This window comes from Triplophysa dalaica, chromosome 9, assembly GCF_015846415.1.
Source record: "Triplophysa dalaica isolate WHDGS20190420 chromosome 9, ASM1584641v1, whole genome shotgun sequence".
In the NCBI taxonomy this organism is placed as follows: Eukaryota; Metazoa; Chordata; class Actinopteri; order Cypriniformes; family Nemacheilidae; genus Triplophysa; species Triplophysa dalaica.
The window spans coordinates 12176257-12189460 of record NC_079550.1 but is presented as its reverse complement, the minus strand read 5'-3'; the positions used below and the strand labels follow the sequence as shown (position 1 = coordinate 12189460).

General features: G+C 42.0%; 1 protein-coding gene across 1 annotated transcript in view; it reads left to right on the top strand.

Moving 5' to 3' along the window:
- Positions 1-13204, top strand: part of sorl1 (sortilin-related receptor, L(DLR class) A repeats containing) — a 39349-nt gene that overhangs the window by 24103 nt on the left and 2042 nt on the right. Inside the window, exons 13-47 of the mRNA XM_056756327.1 lie at positions 44-222; positions 515-701; positions 795-923; positions 3115-3200; positions 3798-3970; positions 4493-4624; positions 4700-4791; positions 5125-5371; positions 5454-5592; positions 6007-6180; positions 6273-6386; positions 6482-6604; positions 6841-6960; positions 7157-7282; positions 7498-7608; positions 7700-7831; positions 8144-8275; positions 8567-8701; positions 8794-8946; positions 9062-9223; positions 9308-9436; positions 9528-9654; positions 9757-9926; positions 10172-10284; positions 10377-10481; positions 10578-10644; positions 10771-10847; positions 10934-11021; positions 11111-11295; positions 11659-11778; positions 11865-12029; positions 12176-12350; positions 12442-12548; positions 12628-12826; positions 12916-13128. Of these exons, the coding sequence (XP_056612305.1) occupies positions 44-222; positions 515-701; positions 795-923; positions 3115-3200; positions 3798-3970; positions 4493-4624; positions 4700-4791; positions 5125-5371; positions 5454-5592; positions 6007-6180; positions 6273-6386; positions 6482-6604; positions 6841-6960; positions 7157-7282; positions 7498-7608; positions 7700-7831; positions 8144-8275; positions 8567-8701; positions 8794-8946; positions 9062-9223; positions 9308-9436; positions 9528-9654; positions 9757-9926; positions 10172-10284; positions 10377-10481; positions 10578-10644; positions 10771-10847; positions 10934-11021; positions 11111-11295; positions 11659-11778; positions 11865-12029; positions 12176-12350; positions 12442-12548; positions 12628-12826; positions 12916-13128 (4886 nt within the window). The remainder of the gene's footprint in view (positions 1-43; positions 223-514; positions 702-794; positions 924-3114; positions 3201-3797; positions 3971-4492; positions 4625-4699; positions 4792-5124; positions 5372-5453; positions 5593-6006; positions 6181-6272; positions 6387-6481; positions 6605-6840; positions 6961-7156; positions 7283-7497; positions 7609-7699; positions 7832-8143; positions 8276-8566; positions 8702-8793; positions 8947-9061; positions 9224-9307; positions 9437-9527; positions 9655-9756; positions 9927-10171; positions 10285-10376; positions 10482-10577; positions 10645-10770; positions 10848-10933; positions 11022-11110; positions 11296-11658; positions 11779-11864; positions 12030-12175; positions 12351-12441; positions 12549-12627; positions 12827-12915; positions 13129-13204) is intronic.

Below are 13204 nucleotides of genomic sequence, written 5' to 3'. Positions count from 1 at the left end.
CTTTACGGCGTTACTGATCGCTGTCTTGACTTCGCTGGCTCAGGTTCAGTACCAACGAGGGGGAAACCTGGAAAGAGTTTCAGTTTTCCGAGCAGGAGGTGTACGTGTACCAGCTGCTGACGGAGCCGGGTGAGAAGAGCACCATCTTCACCATCTTCGGGTCTTATGCGGACCAGAAACACAGCTGGCTGATCTTGCAGGTCAACGCCAGCGATGTGCTTGGTGAGATCAATAGGATAATAAATGTTTAAAATAAAACATGCTGTGTGTTTTTCGAGTCCCAGCCAAAGATGATTTGATGTGGCCAACTGTTTCCTTCCAACCACTCGTGACACCCTAGCGACAGCATAGCAACAACACTCAGCACCCTATTAACCATTCAGCTCAGCCCTAGAAATCAATATTTAACCCTGAATACATTTTGAAGTATTCATTGGACATCAGGCCTATACAGTATATTTTAAACTTTGTCAAGACAAGCTTTGTACATATGATGTTTTTTTATGATGTTTAGGTGTGCCGTGCTCCGAGGGCGACTATAAACTCTGGTCCCCATCTGATGAGAGGGGAAATGGCTGTCTGCTCGGCAGAGAGATGGTATACAAGCACCGTTCACCTCACGCTACCTGCTTCAACGGAGAGGACTTTGATAGACCAGTGACTTTATCGAACTGCTCGTGCACTCGACAGGACTATGAGTGGTACATGCTGAAATCTCCTCTGATTACTTTTTATTACACAGTTTATTACAATCAATTCTCAGTAGGTGATTGTTTAATCTTTCTGTTTCCTAGCGACTACGGGTTCAAGCCAAGTGAGGATCTGTCTCTTGAGGTGTGCGTGCCTGATCCAGAGTTTTCCGGCAGCCCGTATACTCCACCGGTACCCTGTCCAGTGGGCACCACTTATCGTCGCAGCAAAGGGTGAAAAGCCAGTTATTCCATACATTATATGCATCATATATTATATATTTGTAACATTCACAAAAATAATGCGCAGAAAAAAAGATCGAAATGAAGAGACACTATTTCTAGGTATGTGTTAAGGTAAATGATAATTTCAAATAAAATATCGTTTCTATTTGCAGAAAAAGAAAACTGGAGAAACAGGTCAAAATAACAGAAAAGATGCTATTTATTTTCAGACCTCAAATTCGGAAAAATAAAGTTCATATTCACGTTCAAGCAATGAAGCAGTAATATTTCTTAATGTATGTAGAAAAAGTATAACTTATTATTTATTTGATAACCTCAGTTTTCTTGCGTTTTGTCATGCTGTCACATTGATGTTTGATTTTGTTGAAATTCAACGGAAACGGGTCTCTTAATTTTTTTTCCGCTGCTGTATATAGAGAAGGTATAGCAGTTCATTGTCATAAATTCTCAGTTGGTTTGAGATATGTACTTTTTGCAAGACATTAACATTGTTTTTAGGCCATATCAGAGTCACTTTTTATATTGGTATCAAAAGCTTATGAACATTGCTATGTATCTTGTCCATTCAATCTAGAGTTTTGCCGCATCCATTGACCCTCCTTCTTCAGTGCCCTTTTAGGTTTTACATTTAAATTTACATTTATGCATTTGGCAGATGCTTTTATCCAAAGCGACTCAGGGTGTGTTCATATATGCCATGTTTGGTTCGATTAAAACAAACTCTGGTGCGATTACTCTGTTAGTGCGGTTTATTTGTGTCAGTGTGAACGATGCCACCCAAACCACTGGTGCCAATGGTGCGCACCAAACAAGTGGACCGAGACCGCTGAAAAAATGGGTCTCGGTCCACTTTCAAACGAATTCTGTCGCGGTTCGATTGAAATGTGAACGCAACACAGACCAAAGGCAACGAACCGAACCAAACACAGGAATTAATTGTTATAAAATATTGTAAGTTTCATAATTTTAGTGTAATAGACACACTTTTAATGAAATGTTATTTAACTTTTAGACTTAAAGGAGAAAAAAAAACATGACCTTGGTGTTGTTAGCTCCATGCTCTTACCACTGAGCTACAGGAAAGCTATAGGTCAAACATGGCTGTAAGTCTGATGGCCAAAAAGCTTGATTTTCGCTTGATTTTCTTTGTCTTTAGGCAAAAAAGAGCTGAGATGTCATATGACATAACGCTGGTTTTCTCTGTGCTGAAGTACCCGTGCAACACTTGCTGTAGGCACAATCTCTCTAATCTCAGTTACAGGAGCTTCTCATTGGTCTGTTTTACCAATGTCCTTGACTGGTCACTTGAAACACTCTCGTATCGGTCTAATGTTTTTAATGACTCGAAGTAGTTCTGCCACAACACTGACTCAGCAGAAGTTGCGTATACAGGCGTATTTTATACCGCAGTCAATTGAAATCGAACTGACTGATTGAACTATTTATGTCACTTAATAACCTCAGTAAAGGGCTGATAAGTTTCATACACTTAACGGTGAAAAAATATTTTATGAATAAAACAGCTGAAGGAGTGTCAATAAAGCCAAAATATCCAACTGTGATTCTATGCTGTGAAAGAAAAAGATGAAGCACAGCAGGGTGATACTTTTTAATGGCATGGTTTCCTCGTGGATACAGATCGTGAGCTGTCAGCATCAGCAGCCAGAGAGAATTTTTAGATGTGCTGCTGCTGTGTCACTGCGCGTCTCTCTCCTCTCATTATCTGCAGTCGTCAAGAGAGGATTTATTTAGAACACAGACTACAGAAATGAATTGGACTGGATACGTTTAGATGTCTTGCTCAGTCAAATGAGTTGTGAGTTGGAGGAAATGAGGTTAATCCAAATTATAGAAAAATTATTACTGAGAAATGGGGAAGTGACGTAAAATACTGTAAAAATACCGGGCTTTGGATTACTCTAATATGACCTGGTCCATTATATCATTACGCTATTCTACTGTAATATTTTTGTATAAAAACTGTATATCTGGTTATTCATTTTGTCTTGTGTAAGAGCAAAAAAATATCTATGATAGCAAAAAGGTTACTGATGCGTGTAACTACAGCATCATCTAGTGTCAGGTTTTACACACCAAAGTTCTTTAGGATGAGGAAATTGCTGGGGTGAATTGTAGTGAATGATTTTCTGTGTTTGTTTTGCGTGATCTGATGTTTTAGGTACAGGAAGGTGTCTGGGGACAGCTGCAGTGGAGGAGATGTTGAAGCTCGGCTGGATGGAGAAATGCTGCCCTGTCCTGTGGGAGGTATGAAACGAATCCTCGGATTATATAATCTTGATGAAACAGCACTTCAGATGTTAAAGTTTTAAAGGTTTAATGTAGGACATTTAGCGGCGTCTAGTGGTGAGGTTGTGAATTGCAACCAACGGCTCACTCCACTCCTCCCTTCGAAATGCAGTAAGGTGGCTGACACAAAACTAAGATGTCATCGTGTTTTCTGTACAGCGGTTTGACCGTTTAGAGCTACTATCGGACCAACATGGTGAATTCAATGCAAGGGGACCCACAGTGAACAGTATGTAGATGGAAGTAGCTCATTTGAAGATAATAAAAACATAACGCTTCGTTATATACGTTTTTTTTACACCTCTGAAGGCATAGCTATGTGTATTATATTGCATTTCTGTCAATAGATCCCCCAAAAATGACACACCGGACCTTTAAAAGATGTGTAGCTAGCAAAATAATTGTTATGATTGTGACATTGGGGAAATTGGAGTGATAGGGATAATTGTTGGTGGTAGATACTTTTTCATTTTATAAGGTCAGCGCTGTAAACAACAACCTGCGAGAACTGTGTCTAATTCAGTTTTTCTTTCCTGTTTTGCTTTCTCATTCTAGAGAGTAATGAGTTTATCTTGTATGCGGTGAGGAACTCCATCCATCGCTATGATCTGGCCACAGGAACAGACCAGCCGCTGCCTCTCTTGGGTCTCCACGAGGCTGTGGCCTTAGACTTTGATTATGAGAAGAACTGCTTATACTGGGCTGATATTTCACTGGACACTATACAGGTGAATGAACATCTTTCAGACTGTTTTATGTTTGTAGAGTTTATTTTTGTGTGTATAAAGAGATTTAAACTTTTAAGGACGGTTTTTCGAACAGAGATTAAGGCTAGTCCTAGACTAAATTTAATGTTAGAGCTGACTAAACTGAAAACAGCTTGCACCGACATAACTTAAAACACATCAGTGTCATTGTTTTGTCTCAAAATGCACACAAGTAATGTTTGTTAATAAGGCATGTTTGTAAAAACCTGGTTTAAAATAATCCCTGTCTGGGATACCACCTCTTGTTATATGATGATTTTTGTAAAAGGGTCTTTCTTCAATGATACCTTAAGTAATTTGATGAATGATTCAAATAAATTCAATTAAATAGGTATACGAGTTCTATTTAGAAGACGGTTTGAACATACTCTTAGCATAAGAACGATTCATGTTTGTTGACTTTGTTTTCTAAACATCCTTAGGCTCAAAAACCTCCATTTACATTAAATCATATGCTGTATTTGGTCTGTTTTGGTGTCATAGAGACTGTGTTTGAATGGAAGCTCAGGACAGGAAGTGATTATCAAAAAGGACTTGCAAAACGTGGAGGCACTGTCGTTTGACCCAATCAGCAGGTTGTTGTACTGGGTGGACGCTGATTCCCAGAAAATCGAGGTAATCAAAAGTAGAAACAACTGCAGCTGGTAATGAAAAAGGTTTGTAGTTGTTAATACAATGTCTGGCTTCCAGGTGTCCAATGCAGACGGAGACCTGAGACACACTCTGGTGAACTCTTCAGTGCTGGAGCACCCACGCGCCCTAACACTTATGCCTGAAGAGAGGTACGGATTTCCCATAATCCCATTGTTTTCCTCAGAAATCTCCTTGCTCCCTTCAGCCAGTAACCCTAGTTTTATATAGTCATTCATTCGTTTGCAGCTTATTCTGGCCAACATTTGATTTTATTTTCAATTAATAAGAGCCAAAAAAAAATTATTAAACGCAAAATACATTTCACTGACAGAAAACATGACGGAATAGACCGATCTGCTTATGCTTGTCTAATTTACCTCATGCTAAATACCTTTTAGTGATCTGATGTTTCAAGAAAACCTTTGCAAATCCGGTGATTAGTTCATCTTCAGATCCACTAAGCTGTGTATTCACTCTCTCAGCTTGATGTTTTGGACTGACTGGGGCGATCACACGGCGGGCGTCTACAGGAGCGGGATGGATGGTTCTAACATCTCCTGCATAGTGTCTGAGGGAATTCGCTGGCCCAACGGCATCACCACAGATGACTCGTGGCTTTACTGGACAGAGGCGTACGGAGATCGCATTGAAAGAGCAGACTTCAATGGAGGCCGTCGCACTGTGCTGATGGAGGGTCTGCCTCATCCTTACGCCATTGCTGTTTTTAAGGTAGGCTTAAGACTATTGTCGCTTGACAGACACAGTTTGTCTTCAATGATCAAGAGCATCATACTGGTCTTTGTTTGTGTAGAATGATCTGTACTGGGATGACTGGTCTAGAATGGGCATCTTCAAGGCACCTAAATCAGGCTCACCAGACAGTGAGCTGTTAGTGGGCAGGCTGACCGGGGTGATGGATCTCAAGATCTTCTACAAGGGGAAAACCAGAGGTCAGTCCTTCAAAGAGGACCATTACATGGTTGCAACTGAGTTAAAGGTCCAATGGTTTACATTTAGTGGCATCTAACGGCTCACTCCACCCCTGCCTTCCGAAGCACTACGTTGGCTAACACAGGACTAAGATGTCATCATGTTTTAGCTTCTTTGCCGAAGGAGATAATGTATTTACGTAACGCGCTCTGTTTGTCCGTTTAAAGCTAATGTAGAAATGCATGGTGAAAAAGGGAAATAGCTCATTCTAAGATAATACAAACATAACATTTCATTATGTTAGGTCTTTATACACATCTGAACACATACGTAGTTATGGATATTATATTGCATTTCTGTCAATAGATCCTCCAGAAAGTTGCACAATGGACCTTTTAGATAAAAAATTTTTTTTAAATCTCTTTCTCGTGCAGGTCAAAATGCGTGTGCTGAGCAGCCATGCAGTCTGCTGTGTCTTCCCCAGCCCGGCAACAAGCGTCATTGCGTGTGTCCAGATGGAGTTTCCAGCACCACCCTGCCCTCAGGAGAGATCCAGTGCCAGTGTCCCAGTGGATACCAGCTCCGCAATAATACCTGCATTAAAACAGGTCTGTTTACACCTTAGTGGTGTGAATGCAACAGTACACATTGACAATGGTTTAAAAGTATCTTGTTTATTGACATTTCTGCTGCACATCAGTACACACCTGCCTGCCCAACCAGTACCGCTGCTCCAACGGGAAATGCATCAGCAGCATCTGGAAATGTGACAGCGATAATGACTGTGGCGACATGAGCGATGAACAGGAGTGCCGTGAGTGACACCAAAAGTCCCGCCCCCTGACCCCTTCCCCTTTATCTCTTTAGACTACGTCAATGCGTTTCATCCATTGTTCTCTCTTTTTGCAGCAACCACTTCCTGTGACTCCTCGGTACAGTTCCGCTGTGTGGCCTCTGGCTCCTGCATCCCTCTGGCATTCAAGTGTGACCACGAGGATGACTGTGGAGATAACAGTGATGAGGAACACTGTGGTAAGTGTTTGTGGATGAGAGGGGCAGGCAGCACCTTTAATCTTAAGATGCAGACATGAACAAACAGTCAATGAATTATGTTTTCAACAAATTTCCAACAAAATTATCTACTCTGATATACAATTCAGGTTATATTCTTTGCAATATTAGGATTTGGGTTGTGCAGCCCGCCCCTAGTGGCCGTGTTTTATTTAGATCGGTGTGTTGTGCTGATATGAAATCTGGTTTATTTACAGAGTCTCATCAGTGTGGCTCAGGAGAGTTCACATGTGCGAGAGGTGTGTGTATTCGGGACGCCTGGCGTTGTGATGGAGACAACGACTGCAGGGATTGGTCAGATGAGACCAACTGTACAGGTTAGAGGAACTCAATTGCAGATAAAAATATGCTTTCATTTGAACATTTATCCATCTGGCCGACGCTTCTATTCAAAGATCTCATCTCTTCCTTGAGAATCAAACCTATTTGCTTTGTGACATCATGAACGCCTTCTCTACTCAGAATGTTGCGATACATATAAATGCAGTCAGGTGTGATACATATTTCTCATAGTGGGCCACCACACATGTGAGAGCAGCAGTTTCCAGTGTCATACGGGTCACTGCATCCCTCAGCGCTGGATGTGTGATGGAGATGATGACTGCCAGGATGGCTCGGATGAGGACCCTACTCACTGCGGTCAGTAGCCAAACATTAACATGTAGAGTGTATACTCGATTTTGTAAACTTAACTTAGACACACTATATTAATGGAAATTATTAATACACCCTTCACATTATACACGTATCAAAACAATGTTTTTAATAGAAAAAAGGTTCAGTGTGAATAAATGGCCTAAATGTATGCAAAATTGCTGCGATTCCTCAGAAGCTGATGTGATTTTGTCTTGCAGGAGGTGAAAAATGCAACGGTTTCCTGTGTAATAACGGCACCTGTCTGCCCGCTAGTGCTCACTGCAATGGTGTGGAGGACTGTCCAGGGGGCCTGGACGAGCAGCGATGCGGTATGCTCTTTCTTGCTTTGTGCGAGTGTTATTGTTGGTAATATAGTGTTTTAAGTGATAAACAGGGAATAATAAGTGCCTGTTCTTGCAGATCCTCTCTGCACGCGGTATATGGAGTTTGTGTGCAGGAATCGAGCGCAGTGTCTGTTCCAGTCTCTGGTGTGTGACGGCACACGGCACTGCGCAGACGGATCGGATGAGGATGCGGCATACGCCGGCTGCTGTGAGGCCATTGCTTTTTTAATAGATTTATGTGACTGTTGCTACTGTGATTGATTTAAGATTTAATCCAGTTTGGAGCGGTGATGATAGCAGCTTTCTGCGTAACAGTTACTGTGGTATTTAAAAAATCTATTAAATTATTGTTTTAAAGTAACAAAATAATGCTTTTGGTCAAATTCATCTTTAATTTTGTTTATTTCGTTTTTTGCTTTTTATTCTGACATTGTTTTTAGGCCCTTTAGGAAAATAAAAAGCCCATTGCAGTGTTCATTTTACACTATGTGACGTCCACAAAAAAAAATTTTTTTCATAGCAACTAAACCAGAGTTTGAAAAAACATGCGACAGCTACAACTTCCAGTGTGCCAACGGAATGTGTGTGTCTTTGGAATGGAAGTGTGATGGCATGGATGACTGTGGCGACTACTCTGACGAAGCCAACTGTGGTGAGCGAAGGAATCTGCAACCTTTATTGCATAAAGTTTCATTTAACCATTCTATAATATGTCACTCAAATTAGTTTGTCTCTTTATATCACATAGTCGCTTCCTATTTAAATGGTCAGTAAATGGCCAAGATTAACAATTCTTACAAAGTGGACCAGACTTGCAGAATGCAGGGAAAAACTTTCCATAATATGATTCAAACCAGTTACACCACATACTATACAAACACTGCTGTTTATTTTATTCCTGGGCTAGTTTGCTAAAACCTGACTTGTTTACTTTCTGTTTCAGCTTCACCAACAGAGGAGCCGGGCTGTTCCCGTTACTTCCAGTTCGGGTGTAAGAATGGCCGCTGTGTGCCCGCCTGGTGGAAATGCGATGGGGAAAATGACTGTGGCGACTGGTCTGATGAGGCACAATGCTCAGGTGCACTAACAGACCATTGTTTGGTTGACCACTCAGTGCTTATTAGCCTCAAATCGGGTAGTAACTGCAAACATTGCAAATGTTGTTAACAGACGGTGTAATTCCTCACACACCTGCCCCGGGTCCAACTACCTGCTCTCCCAACCGTTTCCGCTGTGGATCCGGTGCGTGTATTGTGAACTCCTGGGTGTGCGACGGCTACGCTGATTGTCCCGATGGCAGTGATGAAGTGGGATGTCCAACAGGTACTTTCTCTTTATAGCCATACACAGGAGTCTCAAATATACAAGGACCTAGATAAATTTTTAGCAACAATTTTTGATATTTTACTAATCCATCTCTCGTGTAACTCTCTCTTAGCACATAGCGCTGTGACCCCATTGGCAACTCAAGCTCCGCCCCCATCGGGTCGCTGCGCTAAAGATCAGTTCCTCTGTGTGAAGCCCCAGAACTGTATTGCAAACTGGAAGCGCTGTGACGGACAGCTGCACTGCCAGGATGGCTCTGATGAGGCCAACTGTCGTAAGTGTTTTTGAGTGATGTACAGACGGGTTCGTCGTAACGAAAGTAAGTTTACACAAATGTTTTATTTCACCCCTTTTGTAGCCACTCGCGGTTCATTGACCTGTGTGAACGCGACCCTCTGTGCTGACGGTGAGGCCTGCTTGCAGAATTCCGACAGGTGCGATGGCTTCATGGACTGTTCTGACCACAGCGATGAGATGAACTGCACAGGTGAGAAACCCACAGCTGTTTACAGAGAATATTGTATATTTATTTGAGCATTTAAATAAATACATTAATTCAAACTGTTTCTCTGTCTCAGGGGATTTGTTTGCTTACAAGATTCAGAATCTGCAGTGGAGCCCTAACTTCTCAGGGGCTGTGACGCTCACATGGTCCAGGCCCAAAAACATGCCCACCTCCTCCTGTTCTTTTGTCATATTCTACAGGTACATCACATACACGTACAACTACAGATTTCAGATACACAGCAGCGATAAAGGTTTCTGGGTTGGCATGTGCGAGTGACACCAGCTTTATGTGTTGTCCAGGGTGGTGGGAGTCCAGCAGTGGACTGTGATGGACACAAACAGCAATAAGGGCAGCGCCACCCTGACAGTGTTGATACCAGACACAACATACCAGGTGAAGGTTCAGACTCAATGCCTCAGCAAACAGTACAAGACCAATGAAGTGCTCACGCTGCGGACGCCAGATGGATGTAAGTTTGCATTAGCAATCATTTAAATATGATCCTTTGACTCTAATGAAGTGAAATATAGATACATAAATACGATGTGTATTAAAAAAATATTTCTTATTAAATAAAGAACTAAATTATTATTTTTTCTTTAATACTGATAGTTAAATACTACACAATACAATAGAATCCATTGCTTGAATAGCATGTATGACACAAGAACATCTAGCAGAAATGTAGATTCTGATTGCTGTTCTATATGGCAGTGCCGGACCCTCCTCAGGCCCTCCAGCTGAACTCTGACAGCAAGGAGGACGGGACAGTTCAGTGTACCTGGATCCCACCAGATAAAGCACATGGATATATCCGAGAATATATTGTGAGTGTGAAGCCTTCTCAGAACAAAAACAAGTTTATTTCATTTTAAAGTCATACATGTGTCTGACTGGCTTTTTTATGTGTATTGTGCAGGTGGAGTACATTGAGAATGACAGTCCCGAGTGGTTTTCGCTGCGTAGCACTGACACTAAAGCAGAAGTGAAGAACTTGCAACCCAGTTCACATTACAGATTCAGAGTAAGAGATAATAAGAAACACACCAGCGTCATTAAAAAAGTAACATTAAATAACATTCGATTTCACTGTTATTTAATAACCCCGTTTTTTCATCAGGTGGCTGCGGTCACAAGCAGAGGAGTGGGAAACTGGACTGAAATCAAATCTATTATTCCTCAAAAAGGTGATAAGTGACTTTTTTAAAAGGTTCTGGAGAAGGGTACTGACTCCCCCTGCTGGACATTTACACTCATGTCTTTAATCTTTATAGTGCAGTTGTAATGAATTGTACATGAAACGTCTTTTCCAGCTTTATCTCTACCTACTGTCGCGATCACCAGCTTCACAGAGAACTCCATAAGCGTATCCATCACTTCTGATTATGAGGTGAGGCGTTTGCTCTGCTTCTCAATGTGGATTTCATGTTTGTCCTTTTTCAACTTAAAAATATACTCTTCATAAATCTATGTTAGGTGGTGCACTATGTTGTGGTCATTTCGTGGGTATTTGATGAACATGTGAAGGAAAGCAGGAATTACACAGTTACAGGAACATTGCAAGGTAAAAACACATCACAGTTGTAATACATTCGTATTTTTACATGAAGACACATTCATTTGTGTCATCGTTTTTCCTGTTTCTTGTTGCAGCAACTAACCTGACAGCAGGGACGGTGTATGAGGTGGCCGTGTGGGCTCACACAGATGAGGGAGACAGTCCCACTGCTTTCTCCCGCCAACAAACCAAGGGAACCTCACCTGGCAGACCTTTACTGAAGGCCCGGGCTCTTAACCAGACCTCTGTGGAGTGCAGCTGGACCGGACCTCCCGCTGAGGTGGGATTACATTTAGTGTGTGTGAATGGAAGTGTTTTAAAAAAATGTTTTGCTTTGCTTGTCTTTACTCTACTACTTACACGTTACAATAAGGAATAAGGATTTTAAATCCCCAGATTTTATACGGAGGCATTATTATACGGTGACATTTTGATATTGTTATATGCCTAGACAATAAACTAACATGAACACAAAGATTACTAAATGCTGAAAATCGAATCGTCCTTTGATAGCAAACGCATTTACCAATGTTAGGAAAAATACAAAATATGCTATTTACCCCCGTTAGAAGAACGCTTACGTTTCAAGGAGCACAACTCGTCCTACTCCTCTGTGTGAACAATAATGTGTTTGTTTTCACAGATTTATGGGGTGTTCTATGCCACATCCTTCCTGGAGCTTTACCGTAGACCTTACAGGCGAAACACCACATCCAGCAGCCTGACTGTCATAGTAGACAGTGATGAGCAGTACCTTTTCCTGGTTAGTGTCCACACTTTGTCATCACTTTCAATATCAAAACTCATGATAAATCCACACATGTTTGTGAATTTTGTATGTGGTAACAGGTGAGGGTGATCGTTCCATTCCTGGGTCCTCCGTCTGAGTATGCAGTAGTTAAAATGATCCCCAACGAGCGACTGCCGCCTCGAAACCTGCATAAAGTGCGAGTGGATAAGACACAAGCCACTCTGAAGTGGCAGCCACCGTACGATTCTCCCAGCAGTCCTCTGGTGCGACATTTTTATTGTAAAGCAGTTTTACATTTATGCATGTGCATTCAGGATATACATTTAATCAGTATGCGTGTTCCCTGGGGGTCGATGTATGAAGATAGTAGCCGTTTGCTTGAGTATTTAAAGATGTGTTTATGTACCAGACCTATGCAGTGCATGTGAGAGACATGGTTCGTAAGACGGAGAGGGACTACAAAGTGAACACTCAGAATAATACAGTGGAGTACACGCTCAAAAGTCTGGAGCCTGGAGGACGCTACAGCATCACCATCAGACTGCTCAACATGAGCAAAGAGACCAGCTACACACTCAACACCGGTACGAACATCTCTTCATTACTTCATCACAGTCATATATGAAAATATAATATATGAACATTCTCTCACATACATCTTTTTTATTCACACAGTTCCTCTGCCTGCACCCGAGGCCCTCAAGATCATAGAAGAACAAGACCATGTGTTCCTTTTCTGGAAGAGTCTCGCCGTGAAGGACCAGACCTTCAATGAGAGCAGGGTTAGATACTAGAAGTGAACAAAACATTGATTAAATACTCTCTCCACACATTAACATTAATCTCTGTGTGTTCCCTCAGGGCTATGAGGTGTACATGCATGACAGCCTGACCAATTCCAGCACATGTCTGGGCAACACCACAGAGACATTCTTCAGGATCAGCAGCTTGTTGGTGGGACATAACTACACATTCTCGGTGCGGGCACGCTGCCTGCTCAACAACCAGCTGTGCGGAGAGGCGGCAGCGCTGTTGTATGACGAACTGGCGAAAGGAGCAGGTCTGACAGTTTGCGTTCCGCATGATTTTCTTAAAACTGTGTTCTAGAGTTGTTCTCTGTGGCAGCTGACACAGCTTTTCATCCGTCAGGGCCGAATGATTCTGCATCTCAGTCGGGGAAATCGGGAGACACGGCAGCTGTGGTGGTTCCAGTGTTGTTTCTGCTGCTGGTGGGGGTGTGTGGAGGACTCATGGTGCTTTACGTCAGGCATAGACGGCTACAGCACAGCTTCACTGCTTTTGCTAACAGCCACTACAACTCACGCCTAGGCTCAGCCATTTTCTCCTCAGGAGATGAGCTGGGTGAGAGAAGGGTTCTTCTGTGCATTTTTGCATCCTTTTCAGTATTCATTTCTGTATAATTCATTGAATTAATTTA